General features: G+C 39.7%; 1 protein-coding gene across 1 annotated transcript in view; it reads left to right on the forward strand.

Moving 5' to 3' along the window:
- The window catches only part of LOC150085569 (spondin-2-like), a 45,900-nt gene extending 19,718 nt beyond the window's left edge, over positions 1 to 26,182 (forward strand). The window contains exons 2-4 of the mRNA XM_090374114.1: positions 6,771 to 6,982; positions 17,985 to 18,534; positions 24,808 to 26,182. Of these exons, the coding sequence (XP_090230240.1) occupies positions 6,771 to 6,982; positions 17,985 to 18,534; positions 24,808 to 25,013 (968 nt within the window). The 3' untranslated portion in view covers positions 25,014 to 26,182. The remainder of the gene's footprint in view (positions 1 to 6,770; positions 6,983 to 17,984; positions 18,535 to 24,807) is intronic.
- The last annotated feature ends 1,042 nt before the right edge of the window (positions 26,183 to 27,224 follow it).

The following is a 27,224-nucleotide window of genomic DNA, read 5'->3' on the forward strand; positions in this document are numbered from 1 at the left end:
GTATCTTGTATTCCTGTCGTATAAATTAACGAGCTGATCTAACAGTCCCTGATAGCAGTGCACGCTGAAGACGGCACTCTAACAGTACGATAAAAGAGTTCAGAGGGTTTCAGTTAATATGAATTAGAAAATAAACTGAAACTCACAGTAGTAAGATACGTGATTTCTTTCAGAAAGCCTTGAGTACTGCAACTCTGTCCCTAAAAATAGAACTGACTCACAAGTCATCCGTATTGATACAAGAACTTGAAATGGCCGAGTTAAGATCACCATTCGTGTCAGATCTCTGTAAGTTACTGTTATTACTTATCAAACGTCATCAGCCACGCACCTTTATTTTATGCGGGTAGGTTTTAAAAATGAGCTTTCAGTATTTCCACGATGCTGTAGTCTAGGAATCTGTAACATTTTAGGCGCGTTAACATGTATGCATAAGCTCCAGTTGTCTTCATCATGTGCGTCCGTTTGTCTGTCCGTCGATGACGCGAGGAACTTTAATTGGCTTTTTTTCACTCCGTGGCTTAGTTAGTCGGTCTCAGGCGTAGATAGCAAGGTTTTTTTCCCACAAAAATTGGGGTTTTTTCGTCCAGCAAACAGGCAACTCGACCAGAGAACACACGCAATTTACAGACAAATAAATATATGGGTAAGAAATTATGGGTGACCTTAATATAATAATTTGAATTTTGTCCGTCCGTCCGCATGTAATAGAGGGACTCCTAGTAAATGGGTTTCATGAAATTTATATTTGGTTCATATAGAAAGATTTGGTGAGCCATTCCAAATTTCATTAAAATCCGACAAATGGAAATCCGGTAATTATTATTATTTTTTTTCCCATACAATGGAAAAAAAGAAATTCATAGATTAAATGTGGTTTCATGCATTATTGTTAGCTTTAGCAGTCTTTATATGCTTCGCGTGTGTTATGTAAGATTCGTTGCCTCACTTGTTAAGAGATAACAGATATATAGACAGGAGGCAAAAAAAAAGAAGAGAAAAGAATATACGGAGGTGAGTAATAAATATACGTTTATAGTTAAACCGAAACGGCTAAACGCAGAACGTAAAACTATACTTTTATAAAGTGTTCTATAAAGTTATATTCTTAATAATTAACTTATAAGAATATAAGTATTTTCACTTCAATTAATCACTGAAAAAGAAAAAAAAATGCAATTTATTTTTATAAAAATAAAACAGAATACTTATGAAATGTAACACACTGCCTACATTACCTAACTTGTGATAGAAGTATATTATCGGGTGTTTAGACACTATTTAATAAGAAACAGTTCAGTCGATACATTTTCAGCGTGTTTCCTTTGTCCCTGGAAAGCTTTCTTAGCCTCCTCTTCCCCCCACCCCCAACTACAGAAATCTATTCATATAAATGAAAGTACAGTATATTTCGAGTATTACTCTAGAATGAAAAGACGAATCGAGGCCAAATTTTCAACCTATGTTCTTCTGTTGGTCCTTGGGAAAATTTCCGGTCCAGTTACGATTTCACAGTCCTCGTTCCCTACCCCTTACAAAAATCGGCATAAATGAAAGTACGTTTTCGCGTTAATTACAAAAAATGTGGGTTGGTATCAGATTTTTAACGTATGTTCTTTTGGCCCCTAAAATGGTTCTAAGTTCAGTTCCAATTTAATAGCATTTCCTCCCCACATTCCTCCTACAGAAATATTACTATAAATTTGGAATAGGAGCTCTGCTTCATTTCAAAATTTCAATGCTTGCTTAGGATATCTTAGGAATATTTGTAATAAATTTTCAGCCTGTGGTTTCATTTATTTTGTTAAAAATCATGAATTATTACTATTTGAAATGTAAAGCACCATGTACGTTAATTTATTTCAGGTTAGATCCACATTATTTCATTTGGTTGCATTAAATTCTTAAGATATGAGATTTACTGGTGATATAAGAAAAATCTTCAACGGACGAACGGCCATCTTGAAAACAGCAGATCACTGAAAGTCTTCGAACAACACAGCATCTCCGAAAGCTGATTTATCATTTCGGGGTTTTTTGTTGCACTTTTCACTAATTTGAAACAAAATTTGACGCAATTTCGCTGCTAAATAAAACCATTTACTCTGAAATGCGACGAAAGTCACAAAACTCATGTGTTGCAATAAGTCGTAACTCTTTACGACGTCTTAATTTCAAGATATAAATTTAGTCTACAAACTTTTTGATTGTATCTGCTATTAGTAGGAATCATGTTTCAAAGCGAGTGAGCCTATCTTTCTTTTGTCACAATTCTGGAGATTTATCGGAAAGATCGTGATCTCATTTGATGATGCACGTTTTATTAGTACAGGGACCCCTGACGGCAATTGTGTAAAGTGGGTCGCGAAGTAATTCGTTGTGCACGCTTCTTCGCGTAGCTAATTTGAAAGCTTTGCGCGTTTTGAACAAATATACAAAATGCTTTTCGTGTCGGATGAAGCAATGCTTGTAGCCAAGGAAGTGTCCTTTAAGGTTCAGTGGAGTTACAAGTTACAAGTTACAAGTTTCCTGCGTGTATTCTAGCCTAATCTTCTCAAATGGATAGTCAAGGTCGTGATATTTTAATTATCGTGTTTGCTCGTGAAGTTCTTCACCGTTTCCTCAACTGTCATACATGATGTTGGGAAAAAAAAAAAAAACATGCAGACTGTTTTATAGTGTGTAAAGTAAAAAAAAAAAAAAAATACAATAAATGGGCACGTGAATAAGAATTATTGGCTTTAATAGATATTGTTTACAATACAAGAGAAGATATTTCGTTTAATTTATTTAATGGACTATTGTGTTCATGCTAAATAAGAAAGTTGTTTAGAAATAAGAAAGCACAAAGATTGAGAGACAGAGAAGTATGGCAGACAAGATTCGCAGTAAACGGTTAATGGTAAAGGAAAACTGCAGCCATTATCAACCCACTGCAGGATGGAAGCCTCCTCAACAATTCATGTTGAGAGAAATGGATCATAATCTGTCACGCTGGTCCAGTGTGGATTGACAGATCGACCGTATTTAGAAGTCAGAAGCTTGAACCCCGATCTACTCAAAGAGCGTGTGCTACTGCACTCCCGCTCCTGAATACTCGTCTACTCTACGGAGGCCTATTAATGGTTAATGTGTGGATAAAAAGGTAATAGACCACAACGAAGCGGCCCGCTAGAGTTTGAATATTAATGGGGGGGGGGGAATGGAGAAGGGGGTCTGGCCCAGGGAGTAAAGTCATGGGAGACAGGTGCTCCACTGAGATCGCCATAAGAGGCCCATATGGTGGGAATCAATCCTATCCCCGAAGGGGTTAGCAGATAATCCTACCTTAGATGAACTTTACAGCTTGTCCAACCCCAAAAATTGGTAGTTTTTACGTTTTCTTACGTTAGCCTAAGTTAAGAGTGTGACCTCGTTCATCTCGCTATACTCATAATCCAATTTTGATAGTAACAATCTGGATGTCAGGGGTGTCATTGAATGAGCTGGTAAGTTGTTCATTCTGCTTTCATACTTATGGTCTTGAATGTCACTGCTGTTGGTTTAAAGTTTAGAGGTTCAATATTAGTGAGTAATTTAGTCATGTCCGGTGTTGGGCCTATACTAAGGCTTGTGATGGGGTTCACACAGGATGGCATTATTCGCGTGTAGATCTTCATCATGCCTTATAACCTTGAGGTGAAGTTCTCTATGGAATGTTACAGTGCAACTGCCTGAATGTTCCTCCTCTGATTTTTACTTCGGAGTTGAAACACGGATTGCGCAAATTCCGTGAGAGCTAGATGCTAATACTCATCTTGCAAATCTACATCAGGAGAGATGCTCCTGATGTTGCAGATTTTCCTAGACTTTGGAGATTAGCCAGATCCTATATTCCTCGTAGGGAGAGCACGAGTACATTACGTGCTCCCAAGTTCCAGGTTCCCCGCAAGTACAGAGAGGATCCTGCTCAACCCCCATATCGGTTAGCTTTTGTTTAAAGGAACCATATTCTGTGAGTAGAAATGTCACTTGTAGATCCCATGAGAACCAGAGAAAAGTCCGGAGGCAGACGCGAACAGCAGAAGGGAGGAAGAATTTTGTAATGGCATCCTTAGTGTGCTGTCCCAAGAATTCCTCCAAATTTCACGCAACTTTTCAACAATTCGTTTACGTTCCCTTTTGGGGTCACTAGTCAGATCCAGTTGTATGTTCGGTTTTGCGGTGAGCTTCCCTTTTTGAGCCTCTTGAAAAGGACTCTTTTAACTACCTCTAGCTGAAGGGGCAGATAGCCAGCTAGAACCTGAAGGGCAGGTATGCTCACAGTATGGCAGGCTCTGGTAACCGTGAGGAGCACCGCCCTTTGTATGGATTCTAATTTCTTTTGTTCCGGTCTAGGTTAGCTCTGGTGCGCCACACTGCCGCACCGTAGCAGACAATAGGCACGACGATGGATTTGTCACTTAGTACCAAAGTCTTACGCTTGAGGCCCCAGTCCTTCCTGCTGATTCGGGAAATCATATCTGTGTACTTTCTGATTTATGAGATTCATGTCCAAGATGACGCCTAGGTATTGATTTCTGGTTGCAGTTTGATTGTCTTGTTGGAAATTTTTATAAGTGGAGGTCTGCTTAGCTGTATTTGTAGGAACCCTTCAAGAGAATAAAATTTGTTTTGTCACCAGAGACGGAAAGCTTATTTGTAGTAGCCCAGCTCTGTAGTTACTTGTGGTTGGTTTGCTCTGATTTCCAACTGGACCCTAGATTTTGCATGGATAACCAGGACCAGTCGTCAGAGAAGGCAAGGGACGCAGCACACTCGAGGTTCATCCCAAGGAACTTGTCCAGAACAATGAACCAAAAGAGTGGTTCAAGGACCGAGCCTTGAGGGCAACCCCGAGTGACCTGCCAGCCTTCAAGCTGGAATCTGTTGGCAGCTTTCACTTTTCTCTGTATAAGATATAAGTAGATCTATCTGTATAGATTACTGTCTGCGCGGGTAGCACAGTGGTATCGTCACCGACCTCCCCACACCGGGTGGAAAAGGCCCGGGTTCGAATCTCGACGCGAGGAACTTTAATGGATGTTTTCACTCCGTGACTGAGTTAGTCGGTCTCAGGCATAGATAGCGGGGTTTTTTCGTCCAGCAAACAGGCAAATCGACCATATAACACACGCAATTTACAGACAAAATAAATATATGGGTATATATTAGAAATAATGGGTGGCCCTAATATAATAATTTGATTTTATTTGATTTTTGTACAGATTACTGGGGTATTGGATTACCTTAACCTCCTGAGAATACTTGGCCATTACAGATGGTCAAATGCACTTGCAAAGTCCACCATGATGGCCAGGGCATATATGATTGATGTGGCTGTGGCTGTCGGTATAAGGTGTTGGATAACATTTTTTTCTGCTTGTACCTTTTCTAAATTCAAATTGGCGAGGAGAGGCGCCAGGTTGAAGTCGATGTAGTATTTTTCTAACTGAAATGAATTAATTTTTCAAAACAGTTGAAAGAATGGGAAGAAGAGCGATCGGTCTATAAGACTTCGGAATCTCTGGAGGTTTATCTAGCTTTTCTAAGATAAGTTTGATAATTGCTGTAGATATAGATATTATTTGGTTTTTAGGAGCATTAGCAACTAAGGCCATATTGCTCCAGGGATATGCGGTGGTCATTCCCTGATCTTTCCGCATCTTCCGTATTTGGTGGTCACAGCCTCGAACCCCGGTCTAATCAAGAAGCGTGTGCTACGCACTGCTGCTCCTGCCCACCTGGCTACGGAGGCGCCGATAATTGCTGCCTTCCATATTTCAGGAAAGACGCCCATCTCGAGACATGCATTATAGGTGGCCAGAGGTGATGCTGGAATGTTCTAGTAAACTTCTTAATTACATCCACTTCTATCGGGTCATATCGGGGAGTTTTGTTTTATTTAGTGCAGTCTGCAGTTCTTCCAGACAGAAGGGCTCCTCGGTATGATTGGTTGTGTATTTCTCATTTTGTGCAATTATTATCTGTTTCTCAACACTAATTGAACCGACATCTGTAAGGAAAATAGTGTTTAACATGTTGCTCATGGCGTCCTCCCACGTGAGAGTGACCGATCCATCCGGTTTGATTCTTCACCCCTAGGGAGCTTATTTGTCACTATGCGGCAGACAACTCCCCAGGGGTCTTGTTTACCAGTTTCAGAGACCAGCTCCTGCCATGTTTTTTTCTTACTTTTCCTTATGGAGTCATATCGGTAAGTTTCCAGGTTGGTTTAAGGTGCGAAGGTTTGTAGACATCATCTAATTGCTTACTTATTCACCATTTCTGGTGCGATCCGGTGTTCCACTGTACTAAAGCGGGGAAGCAGTTTTCTTTTATTGTGATGAGCAGTTTACTCCTTGGAACCACATCAAGGGCAGTCTGAATGATATTTATGGAGTATGACATCTCCTATCCTGGTCTGCTGTACAGGGAAAGCACATGTATTGAACCCAGGACAGAGGTAATCTGCGCACGGGCCTTGTTGATAGTTATTAGGCGTGTCGTAAATTTGAATTTATAAATTATTTGGATATCGCTATGGTTCAGTGTATTACTCACTTGTGATCATTAAAATTTTCACTGTCCACTTTCCAAGTAGGTCATATTTTTTCACGTTGAGTTTTGGGATGAATTTTCATATGGAATTATTTTTGTGTTCACATAAGTGCAAGCAGTGGTTGGAATGAAAAATGATCATATAAGATCTCTATTCACTTAATACTCATTTTTTCTTCTATATTTTTCAGGTCGTTCCCATAATATTTCCCATCGGTTATGGCAAATGGGAGGAATAGCATCCGACCAGTTAAAGGTGTTTGTTGAAACCGGGAAAACTGACCAACTGCAACAGAGTTCTCAAGGGCAGGACGGAATATTTGACGCATTTTACGCCGCTGCAATTAAAAAAGGAGTAGGTGAAACCTCCGCCACTTTCTTTGTGAATGGTAACCACTCTAAGGTAAGTGGTAAGTTGTAATATAATAAAATAAATTAACATACGTAATTCTGATCTGTAACGATTACAGAAGCAAACTACAAACTAAAAAAAAAATAATAATAATTAAGGAAAATTGATAACTAAGCAATCCAGTATACACGATTGCTTAGATACAAAGATAGATCGATAGATTGCTGTAGATACAAAGATAGATCGATCCGTAAGCTAACTCGTTTTATCTGAACAGCACCTTATATTGAAGAAAGCTCCCTCCGTTCTCGTTTGGTTGCTTGTTTGTTAAGCGCCGAAGATAAAAAAAAAGGAAAACAAGCAACCCCTCGCTTGAGGCTGACTAACTCATCCAGTTGTGAAAAAAAACCCAAAAATATTCCCTTTTCCCTTCTGCAGAGTAGACATATGGAAGAATTACCGATTTGCGCGCTCCTTCTGCTACCTTATGTTGTGATGCCCAGCCCATCACTGATAACAACCGAAGGGCCTTTTTCAGAGTGATTCTTTCAGGATCTGTCTAAGGACCGGTTGATGAGTAGAAGTCAGCTAAGTATGTTGAATGCAAACAGTTTAAAATGAAGTTTGCCACTGGTGATTAAGTAATAACCACTTGTATTGTGGGCCCAAGTAGCCAGACGCGAGAGTGAAATAATGCGCACGTGTTTGAATGGAACGAGAATCAAGCTCGCGTTACTGCTAAATACGGTTAAATATTGTATTCATTGTCAAAATAATTGTAAACTCCTTTGACACAGTGGTCGCGTCAGAGTATAAACAATAACATATTCAAACTCTGCTGCTGATACATTATCCGACATTGGCCGGACTGGCTGTTTTCGACGAAGGTTGCAGTTGCACGGTTTTATTAGCGTGAAACTTAAACTTGGAATTTTCATCCAGAAAATCAGGAAAACGAAATGAACCATTGGACGCATGCCGTTTATAAGCACAATACATTGATACCTCATTCCTTTGTAGATTTGGTTATGGATTTAGCACAAAAATCAAGTCAGATACAGTTTATACACGCGTTAACACAGACTAATTCGTACATGGATATTTCGTCCGAACAGAAAAACGTTCAACTCTATCCAGCAACGAAAATCGAACTCAAGGCAGTTCCACCCATACTGTGTGAAAAGTGCCGCTATCCACTTCTGAAAGAAGATGCCAAATAAGGTTTCAGTATATCGCGTTTCATGTATAGTCAGTCGGTTACTTACTTTTCAGGATGAAAAACACTAATGATAGTGAGGAAAATGGCCCGATGCCTCTAACAAAAGGACAAAAGTAGCTGTATATGATGTGATTGGGCCTCGATAATTACTGTCATAATGATTCAATAATGAATGCCTTCAGTGCCCTTTGTTATTCTTTCGGCGAAGAAATCAAAGACAAATTCGTTGGCCTTCACTAAGATCCTGTTGATTACATCATATTTGGCTATGTCATGAGTTTACATTGAAGTATTCCCCTTTTTTCTTGTTATTTTGCTAGCCTTGTCGATTGAGATTAAACTTAAGAGTTACAATACGTCATACTAATTGTGTTACTTTTGAAGAAGCTCTAAGTAGCCTATATTCTTCCCACTTCTAGAATTTTTAAGCAGCGATAGTCTCAGAGAGCCCTACATCATTTGGTACGATGATCATGAGTTTATTGTGATTAGACAGAGATTAGAGTTATCTGACTGCCAACAGATATTTAACCACAATGCGGTTGATTTATGTAGTGATCCCATGTTCCAGAGTTCTTATACTTAGAACACTGGGACTACTGATAACTTATAAAAGGGAAGGATTTTGTGTTTGCTTAGTTTCTGCCCAGGCAGCTAAAGCCATGTGGGTTCAGTACACATATTGGACAAGTATATTGAGTATATTCTATCATCCGCTTGCTTGTTTTTAGGGATGAAAAACCCGATTTTCTGAATTAAAAAACAAGCGCAACATTCTCTGAGACCGACTACTGAGGCACAGTTCGAAAAAAGCCCATAAAAGATCTTTCATCCTGGGTTTCGAGCCCAGGAATTTTCCACATTGTGTGTGAAAACAGCAAACAGTCACCGTGCAACAGTATCAACACTTGTGGAGGTTGTCTGAGAACTTAAAACTTGTGAGCCGTTAGACATTAAGTTTTTTAAAGTTTTGAGAAAAGTTAGTTCCAGAATATTTGAATTACGGTCCTCTGTTGACAATTCAGCGTCTTACATAGCATTAATACAGGGCATACAGTCTGGGCTGCTGACAGTTGGGCTCTGAAGAAAATTTCAAATTGTTAGGAATACTTTAAAAGAAGCGACTTTATAATTTGATGCCAGTACAAATTTATTTATGCTAACAAAAGTGAAAAGGAGAGGAAAAGGTAAGAACAAAAATTATTAATCGAAAACGTAGATACTTAATATTTTGTGCATACAGACCAGAAGTACGATATGCTAACGCAAAAGAAAAAGAAAACGTCCTTTGCGTGTTTGTTGCTCAGATATGCGGCGGGACTCCTGAAATGAAAGGGTTTTGGGCAGCTGCTCACCGAGCCCATTAGATAAAATGACCTGCATATAGTATGGATAGTTTGCATGGTGTGTCATTTTGGTTCAACGAAGGTTGACCTCAGCAGCAAAATTGGGAACAACGTTTTTTGCTCTTGGCTTTTGTGTATAACCTGTGTAATTTTTGATTTAATGATAAATCCTCTCACTGCTAACGTGACCACTTATAAAGAGGTTTAAGTATCGAAGGAAAATCAATTAATATATTAAGCAATGGTGCGTAGTAGACTTAGTGAATCCTTGAAGATTATCATTGGCAATCTGAAAAAAAAACTTTTTAATATGAAACAAATATAAGGCATTCTTAAAAGTATCGTTAAATGTAAGCCTACAAGTTGTTCTATCCCACTACTGTCTATTGTTAATGAACTATTAACTATAGACAGACAGTATTAACTATTAACTCCTCTGACCGTTTGGTCGTCCCGGAGTATAAACAGAAAATTTATTTATTTATTGTACACATCTAATGCTTATGTGTAAAGTGAAATGACGTTTGGAGGAAACAATTTTCCTTCACACAGTCTCCTTGAGTACATCCTTTTGTTAATAGCGAGTGATTGTTTGCCGGCTTTCGAAATCTTTGTTAAAAATTTCTTGCGGCATCATATTCGAAGAGGACAGCAGACTTCAGATGAACTTTCAACTTCGTATCATTTCCATTACTTTCTAAGGAAGGTGTGATTTACCTGAGCTATTGAAGCAGCTGAAACAGGGGGGACGTTTTAAGGACAAATTCATCTCCGAATTCCCTCCCACTACTCATTCACAACATAATGAACTTCTCAGGTGTGCCAGATGAGAGCGTGCACATTAACATGATTCTCAACGTGATGGTTCAAACACGTATCTCGTTTTAAAGTTCACGGGGTCAACACTTTTACTCACGCCCGGTTCGCTATTACGCCCAGACGAGAGGGAGGAGGATTACAATGTAGAGGTTCTTTCGTTTTGTCTGGTCCACACGCTGTAAATAAATCTGTATCTCCGGGTTCGTGACTATGTAAACCCACGAACCGGGCTGCCCCAGATGCTCTTTGTACCTGGAACTTTATTCCAGGAAGGATAGCATGACATGATGACTCATCGAGTTTGTTGTGACACAGATAATCGCTAATTTGAAACTGTAGAGTTCCTGGGGTTAGCGGACGGTGCTGGAAAAAAAACCGTTTAGAAAAAACATTGTGCTGGGTGTTTATTGTACTAATATCTAAATGTTAATCTTCTGAATGTTAGCCTCTTTCTGCTTTGTGACAGAAATACTTGTACCTTATTACAATGCCTTGTACCTTGATACATTATATTTTGCTCTGGGCTTTTTAAAGAGCAAAATGTAATGAACGTACTGGTTCTGCATGGCCAAAGATTTTCTATTTTAAATGCTTTTCATGAACCGCATTATCTTTAATTTTTAATTGGGCTTTAGAGAATTTCGATGAGGCCGAAATTTATATGAACGGTGCGCAGTTCTTATATACAAATAAAGTGCCCATATGCGAGAGAGACATGCGCGGGCAGAGGCATTTCACAGATTGCGGATTAATGATAAGGTGGCTTATTGCAGAGTTAAAAAATGAGGAAGTTAAGGGTCTGAGATCAGAATTTTATACCCCACAGGAACACTCCCAGGGTACTTTTGTCGCAAGACGACACACAGCTAAATGTGCCACCTTGTGACAAACGTCTCCTCAACAATTCATGTTCAGGGAAATGAACCATAATCTGCCATGCTGGTCCAGTGCGGGTTGGTAGATCGACCGTATTTAACAGTCGCTGGATTGAACCACGGTTTACTCAAAGAGCGTTTGTTACTGACTCAGCTAAAGAAGCCTTCCACCCTGTATTACATCATTACAAATCCCACAACTTCCGGTGCATGTGCGGTGCTTAGTTGGTATGAATGGAAACAACTTGAACATCCAGCAGGTGGTCCGGAATTAGCATCATCGGACTGCGATCTACTTAGAGAAGCAAGGTTTTTTTTTTTTTTTTTTAATTTTGCCTTGGGTTTGATTGTTCTTTTTATTTACGATAAAACGGTTTTATTTTTATAAAGTTTAAGGTTCTATCATTGTTTTATTTAATATATAGATTTAAATTTAATTATAAAAATATTTAATTTATTTCGTATGATGTGATCAATACACGAAGGAACCAGTTTTTTCCTTGCTTCCTTTGTGTATCGTGGCCGGGATATCCAACCAACCGGTTATTCGGCACCATCGTGATATCCAGCCCGAGGCGGGAATCGAACCCGCGCCCTTTGGGTTGCTAGGCAGGCACTTTACCTACCCGGCTAGCCCGGTCGGTTTTTCGTTTAATTATTAAAAATAACTGGCATATATTTTTTTTTGTTGTTCAACTCTAACCCAAATGAAATCATTAATTCCTAGAATTTTTACGACCGCTGTTGAAGGGGAGGGTATCGCACAGTTTCATTCATCATTTCTAGGGCAGTGATATCGCATATTGTGAGACCCTCTAGATTATGCTGTTTTTGGATTAGCACCAAGTGAACTTAGGCCAAGAAGGCTGCAGTGTATCTTGTCTATAAATTTCTTATCTGTTTGGGGAAGGAAAAATCAGTAATTTACTCCATGAAAGCCACCCTCTAAGAGAGGTTATCCAGTGTCTGTTCAGTCTCACTTGGAAATTTCTCGAAACGTTCATCGCATTATTGATGGGATTCGAATTTGCACATATCCAAATCGGTGGCAAGTGGTTATTATTATTATTGCTCTTATATTATTTCTCTCTTATTGGGGGTTCCACCTTGTGATGGGTATTGTTACCAAGTACACAGGGTGGTTGTTGTTATTTCTGGTGTTACTGTTGGTCGAGGAACTCTCTGACTATCCTACATGTGTTCAGGATTGCGGCTTTCTGGAGTTCCTTGGAGATCTATTACTACTAGGCTGTTATGTAGGGTCTTTGGTACCATACCTGTGGTTGACACGATGATCGGGATGGTCGTTACTTGTTGCATATGCCACATCTCTTTGATCTCCTGTCTAGGTTCGTGTACTTCCTGATTTTTTTCCCCATGGATTTTCTGCAGGTTGCCAGTGTTGGGTACCGCTAAGACAATCAGATAGGTAGTTTTCCTTCTTGTCCACAAGGGTTATGTCCGATCTGTTGTGCGGGATTGTCCTATCCGTTATTATGGCGCGGCCCCAGTATAGCTTGTGAGTTTGGGTCTCTAGTACTGCCTGAGGTTCGTACTTGTAGTACGGTACACGTTCTTCAGTGAACTGGTATTTCCTCGCTAACTTCTGATGTATTATCCTGGTTACCTGGTCGTGTCGAGTGTACTCAGTCTGTGTTGGATAGTTTCTGAGGCCAGGTGGCATCGTCGCCATGTGTCATCGAACACTCCAGGCTCCTTGGCGATGTATTTTCTCTACTTCCTGGTATTGATTACGTGGTCTTGGATGGCGAGCATCAATCCTTCAGTCTCGGGGAAGAGCGTTCCACTCGTGAGCCAAGCATTGGAAGCAATTTTACCTATGTGATCTTGATGAAATCATTGTAGTGTCTGCCATGGAGTGTCTTCTCTGCCCATCTTTCTAGCTTCGTTTGTGCCTCCTGGTTGGGGGAGACTCCTCGCTTAGGTTGAGTAGGGTATACCGCTTGTCTGTCTTCCTTATGGCCTGCAGAAGTGCTGCTGTGTGTTTCTGGAAGTAATCCTTCAGGTTAACTATCACTGTCTTCTATTGCTCAATGAGGTTTATCAGGCACCTTCCTCCTTCTTTCCTGGCAATTGTCAGTCTCTCCACGGCAGATTTCGGGTGGTGTTGATGGCTCTTGGTCATCATTGTCCTTGCTTTCTCATGATATCCTCCTGCTCGGTGTTAGTCCAATCTATGACCCCGAAGGAGTATGTTAGCACTGGGACTGCATAGGTGTTATTATTAATATTATTGCCGACAGGGCTAGCCGGGTGGGTAAAGTACCTGCCTGGCAAACAAAGGTCGCGGGTTCGAATCCCGCCTAGAGCTTGGATCAGAGTAGTGCAAAAACTTTGGGAGATGCATTTTGACCACAGAAGCAAAAATTATTATTATCTATACATTAAAAAAGTTTTCCTCCTAGTGATATTTATTCGAGCCAATGGGAGAAGAGGGCGAGGCAATTACGTCACTACAAATGCAATTAATTATTGACAACTGCCTCCATAACGTTTACCAACCTCGTGCACGTGATTCACTGTCTAACATTAATGTTCCATTGTAACGTTTTTTTGTATATTAATGAATAGCATATATTTGTAAATACTGTAGTTTAGTATTTTGTAAATAGTTTAAATATTTGTATAATTTCTAAATATTTCAGTTAAATATTTTAGCCTGCTCTTTCGGATGCAACAATATTACTCATGTATTATGGAACCCGAAGCAAAAAGACTTTTCCTAAGTGGCCTATGTAAATGCAGGTAAATAATTACACAGTGATATTGGCTGAAGTCCAGTACAGTATACACCGGCAGGTACTTCAATGAAAGCGAGGAAGATGGCGATAATTGACAGGTAAAGGCACCTCCCTTTTCTGATTGTTCTGTGTCGTCGAGGAGGAGGGGCTTAGCTAAGGTAGGGTATGGTTGTCCCTCCATTCCGGTATTTTAAAATGGCCAAGAAGGTGTCTCCTCCCGCCGTGGTAAGGAATCGAGTCAGGTGCTCGATTCTGAACGCCAACGAGGCTTGATGGCAGCGAAGCTGCATGGTTCAGGTCCGTGTGTCCCTTTTGCAAGCTCAGTGTTGAAGTTAGTCACAGAGTTGTAGATCATGTCCTTTTATTCTAGTTGGAGGTGTGGAATTTGTTGTGGGAATAGTAGCTTGTCCCATTTTATATTGTCGTTATGTTGCTTGTTCCATTCTTAGTTGCCTTTTGTTACTTGTTCCTCCTTTACCGTTTTGGGTTGTGGATCTTTCTGCATTTGTCACTCCATTTAGTTTCCGGTTGTGTTGTTATTCGCTTGTTGGGCCAGTGTGGCTCGGCGTTTGCCAAACAGTTTCCGTGCAATTTCAGTGAATGCCATATATGGTTCTTTATCGTCCAGGATGAATTGCTCCTGGTCCTTCGGTGAATGCTGTAGTCTTGTCACAAGCTGGCAGTGGATGCCGTCGTATTGGTGGCAGTCGAACATTAAGTGCGACCAGTTTCTGGATCGCCACAAGTACAATTGGGATTTTCAATTATTCCCAGAGTTGTTGTTTGGCGTTTAAGGCGCCATGTCTTGTGAGTAGGTATGCCACAAGACCAGGTGCGTACCAGATTGGTAATTTAGGTTGGAATCTGTCTACTTTGGAAAGAACTTCTTTGTTATCCCACCTTTGATGGAGACATCACATCGTGCCTGCCACGCCTGCAGCAAGTGGGTCTGGAGCCTTCTTTTTTTTTTCGCAATGTGGTTATTTCCTGGGTCTCCGTTGAAGTCAAGGTGTGTACAAGCATTGCGTTTAGCGCGCTCTTGGAGGATGCCTCTCCTCACCATCTCTAGGTTCAAGGGGAGGGTTCCTGCAATGACTTGCAGGGCGTGTGTGCTCACTGTGCTGCAGTAAGCACACACACGCCCTGCAAAGGATGAGTATGTATATAGAATCAAGTATTCTTAGGTTTGCAGCTTTGCTGGCCTTTTTTTACCAGGCACCAGCTGCGTATGTCGCGATTGGTAAGAAGGCTGCTTTATAATAAAACATCATCGTTCTTTGTTACTAAAAGAGTTTGGACACCATTTGATAAACCGCGAGCTTTAATGATCAGATTAATAAGCTGTTATAGTCTTTTGGTCTCCGAGTGAAAACATCGACTTAGAATATTTTTGAAAAAAGAGCGTTTTGACTGACCCCTGTTCTAAAGGTGTTCAGTCTAAAAATTCGGAATTGCAGGTTGGAACTCCAGACCAGCCGGAGCAGTTGTTGGACTTTGATATCCTCGAATCAGACGCTGTTCGCTCTATGGGATAGAGAATTATCGTGCTGGAACATGGAGGGAGCCCAATACCATATAACTGCCAGAGTGTGCACATTAATTCATGAATCGACGACGATTTCTATCTCTGTTTTGGTCTACTGTACTGTTTGCGCATATTTGTATCGCCTTGTTCTTCCATCTTTTCAATATATCGGAAACTTGAATTGTGGCTCGATTTCGTCACAAGATTTAACCGTAATCCTATGCCAAACTCAGATCTAGCTCTACTAACAGAGCCCATCCAGCAAGAAGTGTTGAACAACATTCAGATTACAAAACAACAGCTGATCGTAGCCATAAATTCTCTACCTGCCTCGTCAACCACCGGTGATGATGGAGTTCCCCAATTCATGCTCGAATGCCTAAGTCCGTACATTATTCAGCCACTTTTAATTATCTTCAACCAGTTACTCTCAAACAAAATTTTCCCACAGCAGTAGAAAAACTATCTCATCAAACCTTTAGCCAAAGTTCAGTCGCCATCGAAACCTAAACACTTCCGACCCATCTCCAACTCCTCCAGCCTGCTGAAGCTCCTGGAAAAGGCCTTACTCCCCATCCTCACTAAGCAGCTCTTGCCCAGTAATCCAGCCCAAATTCACTCCTCCCTTCCAAACAGATCAACGATCACCAATCTGCTAGCCACCACGAATACTATCTTGTCAGCATTGGAGAATAGGCAGGAACTAGCTGTGACTTACTTAGACATTGAGGCTGCATTTGATGCCGTCCAAGTAAACCAACTTCTCACTCTCCTGGAATGCCACTTCCAGATCACAGGGAACATATTATGCTTTCTCTCCTCTCTTCTGAATAACAGAGTTATAAAGCTTCATACAGGAGATCGCACCCTTACTAGATCCGTCACCGCAGGAGTCCCACAAGGAGGGGTCCTTTCGGGCCTTCTGTTTTCATGCATTATCTTCCCACTGGTTGCACATTCTCGATGTCTACTGAGCTATGCGGACGATATCAAGATACTCACTCCCATCATCTCCGGTCAAGACCTAGATCTGGTAAAAGTGGAAATTAACGACTCTCTCACCACAGTCACATCTTACCTCTGCCAGTTTGGGCTCAAGATCAATCCTGCTAAGTCCGAATTCATGGTGTATTCATTGAAGCAAATTCCTTCTTCTCTCCAGCCTTCGGTCGGCAACACCCTCATCCCAATTGTGTCCAGCCATCGTGATCTGGGCGTTGTATTCGACCCAAAACTTCGATTCAACGCCCACATGGACATGCTCCTCACACGTGCTTCAAGACTCCGGTGGATAGCAAAACAACATTTCCTTCATATCACAGATAAAAAGATAACCGTGAGGTACATAAGAACAGTTATCTTTCCACCTCTACTCTATGCTGCTGAAATTTGGGCGTCAGCGACACCGTCAATAAAGAAACCACTCTTTGCCACAGAATTCTGGCTCCTAAAGTGGGCCAACAGGAAGCACAACCTTCCAGCTCTGATTCGTACCACGCAGCTTGCCAACTCTCTCGGAATTCCACGGCTTCCTACCTTAGTCGACTACCAACGCCTCCTAGCAACAGTCAAGATGATAACAGGCATAATGGCAACACCTTCATTCTGGGATACCTGTGGCTGGAGGATCCCCCTGCTGCCCTTAGGGCCAATCCCGAGCTCTACTCGCATTCAGCACGACTCCATCTCTCGGACAGGTTCCTTCCTCAGCAGATGTTCAAGCAAACCCAGGCACTGGACGCCGACCTGAACAAATTCGCTGCTGACCGGACTTACGGGAAAAAAATTATGACGAGTAGGACTAATCAGCAATGACTGATGTATACCTTGCATCTGTTCCTGTCTGATTGAGCTGGTGCTCTTATCTCGATGTTAAGCCAGCTCAATCAGATTTAACTCTCGTAAGGACTTCTCTCCTTTGTATTATAATATGTTTTCTTTGTAAATTTACCTTTTTGTAAATAATTGTTCAATTTTCCCGGAAGTTTGGGAAACTGTAAGCCCCTGGCTTTATGGCCGTGAAGGGTAATAAAGATTATCTCTCTCTCTCTCTCTCTCTTATAGTAATATGCGTATCTGGTAGTGGATAAACAATCTATCCCTATGTCCACAAAAAAAATTAAAATTCACCTTATTCATGGATTGGTTATTCCGTTTAATGCCTCTGATCTTATGTGGTCGTCCCGGAATATAAACAGAAAATTTATTTTTTTATAATTCCTCAGAATAAAATTGATTTGTCTACATTCGGTATGTTAAAATGATGCTGGGGGAGATCACGAAAAATGCAGAGTATGAAAAGCAATTTTAGTTAAGCAATACTTTTAATTTTAAATGATCAGTAGAAAATTCAAAATATAAGAACAAGGTTCCATATAGAATAAATTCCACAGAGTTTCTTCTTGTAAAATATTATTAGTTTAGACAAGGCTTTATTAACTGAAGAAAAAGTTTATATTAATTATTTTAGAATTTCACAATTCTGATCGTATTTTATCATCCTTCAGGTTTCGCTGATGAGTAGAATTGTTCCTAGTCCTGATTGGTTTATTGGAGTAGACAGTTTTGATCTGTGCAGCAAAGGTCGTTGGATTGATTCGATTTCTTTAGACATGGATCCTCTGGATGCAGGAACCGACAATGGTTTCACATTTACTTCTCCAGACTGGGAAACAGTTCCCCGTGTGAAGATATCACGCATCACTTCTCAGATTCCAAGTCATCCTGCTAATTCCTTTTACTATCCACGTTTGAAGAAGCTGCCAAGAATAGGGTACTTTCACTTCCAGAAAGTGGCTGAGTTTCACATGAGGAAACCTATTCATAAAGCTAGCAATGGTAGTAAGACGAAGCAAGTAGAGAATTGGGAAGAGAACGCTGTCTATCAGTTGGATAAAGAACCAGTTCTGAAGTCCGAAGTCCAATACGATGCTACAGAGCCACCCGAGCCACGTGGTACAAGTTATCTCGCCAATGAAGAGCCGGGGCTTAATGTCATCGAAACTCAGGAGAAGAACCCAGGGGTTAAACACAAGAAGAAACAACGCAAGAGGAAGCGTAAGTTTTTTAACTGTTTTGTGATCCTTGCTTAATCGATTAAGTTGCATAATAGTGCATATTATTTTTTAATTTCTCACTGGTGATCATAATTAACATCGGAGTTTGTTTTTTTTATATGGAAGGTTAGTCTTTTTTGTCATAATTAATTATCTTAATAATCATATAAACTGTTCCGCTCTAAAAGTACAGATTTATTTATCTGAGTTGTATTATAGTGGTAAGTCATTACAAGCAAGAAAAAATTAAAACATCAGAAAAATATATAGTGATTTAATGCGTAAAACCATCACATAGGAGCGAAGTATGATCTTGCCGTTTTGTTTGTTGTGGCATGGAGCGATATTCACTTAAGGATATCGCTCCATGCCTGGGTTAACTGTTCCCTTAAAATTGCCATGGCCTAGGTTGGTTGAGGCATTGCTCTAAGTTTTCTTCCCATCATGACCCAGAAATGCTTAACAGAAGGCAGATCAGAAATGACTGATGTATTTCTTCAGAGAAAATGTCTGAACGTTATGGAGTTTATAAAATTTGAAAATTGTTTAAATAAAGAGTTATATAACTGTTGAAGAATTGGTAAAATAACAGATCTTAGTCGAGTTTCAGCATAAATTTGACCTGCTGTTTCCTTTAACAAAAACCAGTGGTGAACGGCTATCATAAGAGATGGCACTGTGACATGATTCCTGTCTGATTTGTATTCCTACGATGAATACTGGCAGGTGCCTCTTTCACCAGGGTGTCGCCCCATACGGTCTGTCCTCCTTCTGTCATCGTTCTCCAGACAAACTTTTTCTGACGCTAAATATTATTATTATTATTATTATCTTTATTTTCTCCTAAGAGACACCCGCTTACAGCTATTAACCAGGGGGTGCACATTCATATATACAAATATACGTTATATACATAATTATCTATTTATAATTTATACAAATCAGTCTTTATAAATTATACAATGTCTAAATTATACATTTTCTAAATCATACATTGTCTAATTAATTATATTTTACACATCATTGGCTTATTTTACATGACAGGCAGATAGAAAGAGAGCACAAGCATAATTTACAATTTTTCAAGGAATTAGAGAATGTTCACATCTACAGCACTATTTACATCGAGTTCACAGAAAGAGAAGACGTCCAATATAAACATATCAGGAGCAAAAACAGTCCCGACCAGTTCGTTCTTCATTTCCTGCATTCTCTTTTGTTTCCCTCAGTCGGCATCACTCAACATTTATAGATGGAGTAATGCCTTTTGAAACACTTCGGTCCTGTACCTCTTCTCTGCGCAAAAATATATCCCATTCTTCATTTGAACTGGCTCTATCGTTACACTGCTAAAATTGTACACGATTGGATGTAGTGGGGGATGGAGTCGATAATGCAGAACATAAATCAGTCCTGCCTTTTCCAGTGTATAAGGGTATTTCTTGATAAAAATTAAGAAACATTGCCCCAGTGTGATGAATACCATCCATCTCAAATATAATTAACATGAAATTTTATCCTTTTCAGAGTTAAACCTGTCAGCAGAAGCGTTTTGGTAATTATCCTATCCTGTTTGAATGCTCAAAAATCTGCACGGCGGCTTTGAACGGCTATTCACTGATTCTGACATCAGCCAGTTGTTTCAGAATCTGTTTCAACGTGAACAGCAGTGGCACGTTATCCTATAGGCAACAAAGATATCTGCCAAGCGCAAATTACTGTTTCAAAAAAACTCATTGCTTTTTTTTACTAATATTTTTTAAGTGATTTTTTTTTTATCGGAAACTGAACTTTCTACCTGCCAAGGTCAATAAACTTTACTTGAAGCTTAATTTGAAAATTCCGGTTTTTTTCCAAAATTTGTTTACCGATCATTTTGATGAAATTTTATATTTAATTCTTTCTTAAATATAGTAGTTGAGTTAAGTGAATAATTAGATGGGGCCCCCAAAATTCTATTTTGCCTTGGGCCCCATGAAGGTATAACACACCGCTGGTGAACAGCGATTTGCTTAGTGGACTCTTATACTTCAAAGTCCAATTATGCAATGCACAGAAACGTCGTACGAGCACCTTAAAAAGACTTGGAAAACTGCCTCACCAATATGCCATCTTATTTTGAAATATAGACTGGCCATTAATCCTTCATACTACCCATTCCAACTGCTCTGTGTTCCTGCTTATTTTCGTTTGCGGTTTATACTGTAGCCTGTTTGATCATTAGCATATATCATCGCAATGCACCAACATACCAATTTTCAGATTCCATTAACTCTTTTAGGATTGGGCAGGTTTTCTGGCACTGTGTATATTTCTTACTGTACGATCTACGGCATAAATTGCATGATTGTATACTGTATAAAATATAATACGTGCGTATATAATGTATTATAATGAATATAACTTTATGAAATAAAATATGAGATGCAGCCCTACTTTCCTGCACACTGAGTACAATGAGATGGGAGAGGAATTTGTTTACACCACATATTGATGGTAAGGAAAACCGTCACCTGTCAGCAATATTAATAAAATAATATAATTTCGCAAAACATAAACATCTTTGGGAATCTTAATCTCTTGTAGGAATTCATCGAAATAACCTTTCTTTAATCAAAGAAAGGGGCAAGTTGCCAAGGGACTTCTACTTAAGGCATTTATTGTCCGAATTAGCTGACCTATATGCTGTCGACAAATGAATACTTATCTTGACATAAAATGGCTATCTATTTCTTATTGTTACAAGACACGTTTTCCTAGATTGGTATCAGCTCATTCATATCGCTCAAAGCTATGGAGGAGCCCAGATATACAGTGATATAAACTGGAATATAGACTGGCCATTAACCCTACATAATACTGCAACCCTGTTTAGGCAGAGAATAATGGTAATTTTTGTTTAAAGACTTATTTAATAATTTTTATCAATTGTGTTATTTCACAATGGTATAAATTGAAAATAGGCTTCTTACTCGTTATGAGTAGACAATCAGCGAAAACACCCGCATTTTGCAAATAGCTTATGGTAATTTGACAAATAATCAGACCTCATCTGCTTGGAGCGAAGGTATTCGTTTTCCAGTGGGATAATAGTGTACTCTGCGTGAACTTCTACTTGAACTAACTTGTTAACTTGTCACTTGAACTAAGTTGTCAGTGGAATTTATTTATTTAACTGTCTTTCAAACTACATACTCCACAGCCGACACAGCAAATATTATTAATACTACAGGAAGAAAGTCTCTCTTACATCATCCCGTGATCACGTGAGTTCTTCCATAAAATGCTAATCTTCATTAACATTCCAGTCACGTTTCACGTCGGCCACACGGAGTGACAGTTTTTTCATTGGCACGTGCTAGTTCCTGTAACTGATTTTTTTTTTTTCTCTTTTTTTGGGAGAGATGATGGGGAAGTTGGAATGCTCGTACTTTATTTCCTTAGCGATGCCCATTGTCACCTTTGCCAAAAACATGGACGAACTCGTTTCGGCTTAGTGCGAAATTACAGGTTACAGCAAACAACTCAAACTCAGAAAACGGAACTGGCTGACGTCTGGTAAGAAGCTTCTGTCCAGGATAACCTTCGGTCAGAAGAGGGCGTGTTTTATTATTGCCGCAGCAATGCCGCTACGAACTCCGGCAGAATAACAACGAGGAGATGTTCAGATGAAAAATTTTCCATTTGGAGACTTTGGGTGTTCATAATTTAGTGGATGATCTAGTTATTTAGAAGATACTTAATATTATTTACTGCTGTCCGATGTATTACATGGGCCTTTAAGTTGCTGTAAATCAACTAGCTTGTCTCCTCAAGGTTAATGAAATCGGAATGACTTTTTTCCCTTAAGTCTAAAGCAATATCTTTGCAAATGCAAGCAATATATTAGGCAATGCCAATGAAGGAACAGGATGTAGAAGAATGTCATGCATATGCATAGTTTCGGTCATTTTACATAAGACTTTTTTTATGGCGCAAAGGAGCAGTATTCACCACACCTGAGACCAATTTCATTGGCTATTGGCTATTCTTGGAGGTGTGGTTTATTCCCTTCGGCTGCAATAATGTAGCAGATAATGTTTCTAAGTTTTCCGATTTCTTAAATATAGTCGGACTTTCTATTTATAATACTATATTACTCACTGCGGGTGCATTTATTTTAATTTTTATTTATAAATATAATTACATAGTATATGTTGGTTTATTTAAAAACATGCATTAAAAAGTAACCATCTATACATTAACAATGTGTAAATGTTACATTATTGTCTCCCTATTCATTTATTGAGATTCAGCCATTAATTTACTCATTAGTAGGATATTCATCCCTCATGCTAAGGATGAATGAAATACACCGCTCGACAAAATTAACAGAATACGTAGAAAACTTGGTGTAATTCTGGAAAAATTTGGTATGGTAGTGTACCATAGAATAACTATGAAATGAGGAGACAACGAGAAACTTCTGACAGGTATAAGAGAATTTATAGAGACTGCATGAGAATTACCAAAAATGTCACATTACAGAAGTCTGTACAAGATGCTCGAAAATATGACATCAGTACGGCGTACGATGCCCTCCAACGGCGATATAGGCCTGACAGCGGTGAACTATGCTCCATATACGGGTGTCCATATGATTCTGTGGCAACAAATCCCATTCTTCCACCGGCGCAGGTCTTAGCTCATCAAGTGACCGAGTAGTTGGCTGTCGGCGGGCAATGCGACGTCCAAGGGCTTCCCACACATAATCGATTGATTTAAGTCTAGTGATCATTGGATATCTTTAGTTTCAAGATATTCCTACATCACTCGAGCTTTATGTGCAGTGTGTGTTGTCGTGTATGAAAAGAAAATCTGGACCAACCTCGCCCATAAAAAGTCGCACATAGGGTTCCAGGATCTGTTCTCGGTACAGCTGCGCAGTTATTGTACCCCTATCAAACATACGAAGAGTGGTGTAGCCGTTGATCATTATTCCGCCCAACACAAGAACACTGCCTCCACTGTAAGTGTCCCTTTCTCTGATGTTGGAGAGATGGTATCGCTTTCCTCCTTGTCTCCAGATTAAATGACGTGTAGAATCTGTTTGTAGGCTAAAACGGGACTCATCAGACAACAGAACTGTACCCCATTTGTCAGAGCTCCAAGTCACGATACCTGAAAAGATACCAGTATGATTTATACTAAATGATAGAGAAAGGCGAGATGATTCAGCTTTGCTCTGGAGACGAAACATGGTTTTAACCGCTTCAGGCTTCCATTAAGCAAAATTGTGCTATTGCACCGGGTCATCTTATCTCCAGGTATTGTGTGTGTGTGTGTGTGTGTGTGTGTGTGTGTGTGACATCGATTCTTCTGTAGGATTGAGCTGTGACATCCAGACCTCAATCCCTTCTTACATTGGTCACATCTGGCTGGCTACCATCAGCAAACTAGACAGTAATTTTAGGCCTTAAAAATGGGAAATATACCCAAGGTTTTTAATAGCAAGAAGAAGATTTGATTTTTGCAGAAAGACCAGCCCTTCCGGAAATCATGCAACACTCGACTCATAACTGGGACTTGAATATCATCTTTATTAGCGTTTTAGACCCCTAAGTGGCAGCCTTAGTTTTCATCACTAGAATTATGGTCACGACACCCTCAGGCCAATGGCAGCCAACTTGTCCTCAATGGCTCTCGATGTTTGTCACGCTTCAGGGACCAATCAGATTGTTGATTCTAGTCACAATTTCTTCTTCGTGTAACGAGGTTGAATTGCGTCAACAGGTGTAGTCACTATTTAGGGTCCCTCATTTTTTTGCCGTTGTATTAGGAAGAAGAAAAAAAAATATCAGAAAACTGTTTTGTTTGTTTCAAAAAAATAACTCTGTTTTATCGAAAGGGCAGAATTCAGTCTGGTTGATTTTCTAGTACAGTTGACGTAATCATAGTCCTCCCACACCGAGCGAAAATGGCCCAAGTTCGTATGACGTCAATGTGGCTGATCATTGGCTGAGTTAGTCTGTCTCGGGCGAGGATAACGTGTTTTTTCTCCCGAAAACAAAGGTTTTCTTCCAGTAAATAGCATATCGACCGAAGAACATGCGCAGTTAACACAATATATTACTTCTCATAGCCTCAGTTGCCTTGGCAATTAACACACATACACCTAACCTTTGCTCACTAAACATTGAGCAGTTTCGCGCATAAAGCTGTACAGAGCATTTTATTTCATATTGAAAGTGTTTTCTAGTGTATATTTAAAGAAATGTTTCCTTTGAATTTTCAGATGGTCCACGTCCTTGCAAAGTAGGGGAATGGTCAGAGTGGAGCGCGTGCAGCAAGACATGCAACATCGGCCACGCTACAAGAACTCGAGAAGTTCTGAAACCTGCCAAAAGAGGAGGAAAGCCTTGTCCACCATTACAGGAAACTCGCTGGTGTGGAAGTGCCCGGAATTGTCGAACAACTACTTATTTTTCATGGGATGGTTGAAGCGGTTGAGGCTGGGGGTGGGGGAATGGAGAGCGAGAGAGAAGTAGGGAGGGAGGGAGGAAAGGAGGTGAACGAGTGCGTGATATGTTATAGAGAGAGGGATGCAGAAATTGATATATGGCCTTCGTGTCACTAAAGGTTGTGAACTTTACGATCCTGTGATTTTGTCTGGTGTGACTTCACCACTCACGTATAATGTGCATTTTTCCTCCATTCATTTGACAACTAATTCGTGAGTGAATCAGGCTGCTACGTTTTAAGTAGCTCTTCATAAGAACCTAGTACAAAAACTATTCGTATAGTGGTCAGTTCTTCACGAAATGATAGCCGAAGCACTTGAAGCCCATGTTTTCTTTAAAACGAAAAATAGACTTTAATGTGTATTTGCCAATCACCCCTATCCATTGGTCTACAAACATCGTGTAATTTTTCTGTTAGCTAGCTCTTGCATCTATATAATTGTAGCGAAAATGGTTTATTATTGATAGTTTAGAAATAGACGACGCTATTGCGCTAATTGATTTTCACTAGTACAATGGTGTAATAAGATATCTGCATCATTTGAAGGAACCATACCTGCCAAACAACTCCTGTACATGCCCATGCATGAGTCGTCTGGCAGGCAGTGCAAAACGGTGGAAAGTGATACAAAGAATAGCGGGTGGGGTGGCAAACAGAGAATCAGAGAGAGAGACAGAGTGAGTGAAAGGTGTTAAGTACAAAAATTCTTTTTCTGGCTATACTTAAGTACGATAGGAGGTCAGCTGAAGAGAAATTATTCTGAAGTTTCAATTAGTGCGGTGATTGTTATTATCAATAGCTACTTAAATCCACTGTATTTTTTATCTATTACACGTTTGCAACCACTACTAGGCAACTTAACCACTGAATAGCGGTGGTATGTATCATGCATTGCTGCCTTAAGCATCACTTTATTCTTTGTGACTTCTAGTTTTAACTCATATCTATCTTAGAGTGGTGCTTTCATAGAATAGATAAGAAATCATTTAGGGACCTCAACTTATCCCCACGTGTGACTAGCAAAAGAAGGCACTGGAACCTAAGGAAATTAATGACTTTCGAGCCGAGATTGTAAATCCTTATATACTGTATTAAGTGTTCCTAACGATTTGGTGCATTTGTTGTTAATAAAGTATCAAAGATCTTGAGTTTGCTTCTATTTATAAATCGTACATTGAAATTAAAATAAGTTATCATCAGTGCTGCTTCATTTACCTATAAAGCAAAACCTGTATGGTATCCACATGGATCCACATTCGCTGGAGGCGTAGAAATGGAAGAAAACATGAATTTCTCATAAATGAATGAAAACGAATTTAAATTCAGATATTAGTCGGTATAACTGTTATCCGATAAATGCGCATATCTGGCTGTACATGTTATAACTAGCTCAGTGTTGTTAGAATTTTATACTGCTTGAAACAATTTCTTATACTGATTCTTAATAGCCAGTGCAACGGTACTGAAAACACAGTGATGAGTTAGTCGTGTTCACTCAAATGTATCTCGAAGATTAGCCAAACTTGGTAGTGGGGTAACGATGTCAGAAACGGGCACGTGTTGCAGTTCTTCGAGAGTTATGAGAACGATCCCTTAACAATAAACTTTTCTTCCAGCTAGAATTTTTACCACTTGTCGCAAGATGTTTCATTTGTCAATGTTGTGAAGTTGTTTCTTGAAGACGTGTGTACAACGTCAATGCTCCTTCGCACTATATGAAAAAGGCTGGATTTGAGTTCCGTTGCCTGCCAAAGTTGGGAAATACTTCTTGTTGAGATGCGAGTAGGGGGAAACTTTTTTATGTTATTTTTCCACACAGTGGCCAAGTTGGGCTGGGAGTAAACAAAGGGAAGCAGATCAGAATGCACGCAATTTACAGACACTGTATATTGATATTTCTGGCATTAGTTGCCTCTTCGCAAATCCTGACCAATCCAGTCGACTACATTTTAAACATTTCGCTCTTCGTATGCTTCTGAAATGATTTTGAAATTATGGTGATTGTAATTTTTAAGCTGAGGCTGCCATCACGTACTTTTCAGTCCTAAAATGCTCTGTAGTAAATATATTTATATTCTGATTCCTCCACAAAACAGTGCGCAAAGCATTAAAAACAACAACAGTAGCAACTTATGATTGACTTCTCATAATGGATGTTATTGCCACGGGTGAGCTGTTATATTTCGGTGT

The sequence above is a fragment of the Mastigoproctus giganteus genome, chromosome 5 (genome assembly GCF_048544385.1).
Source record: "Mastigoproctus giganteus isolate SK-2022 chromosome 5, ASM4854438v1, whole genome shotgun sequence".
Lineage (NCBI taxonomy): Eukaryota > Metazoa > Arthropoda > Arachnida > Uropygi > Thelyphonidae > Mastigoproctus > Mastigoproctus giganteus.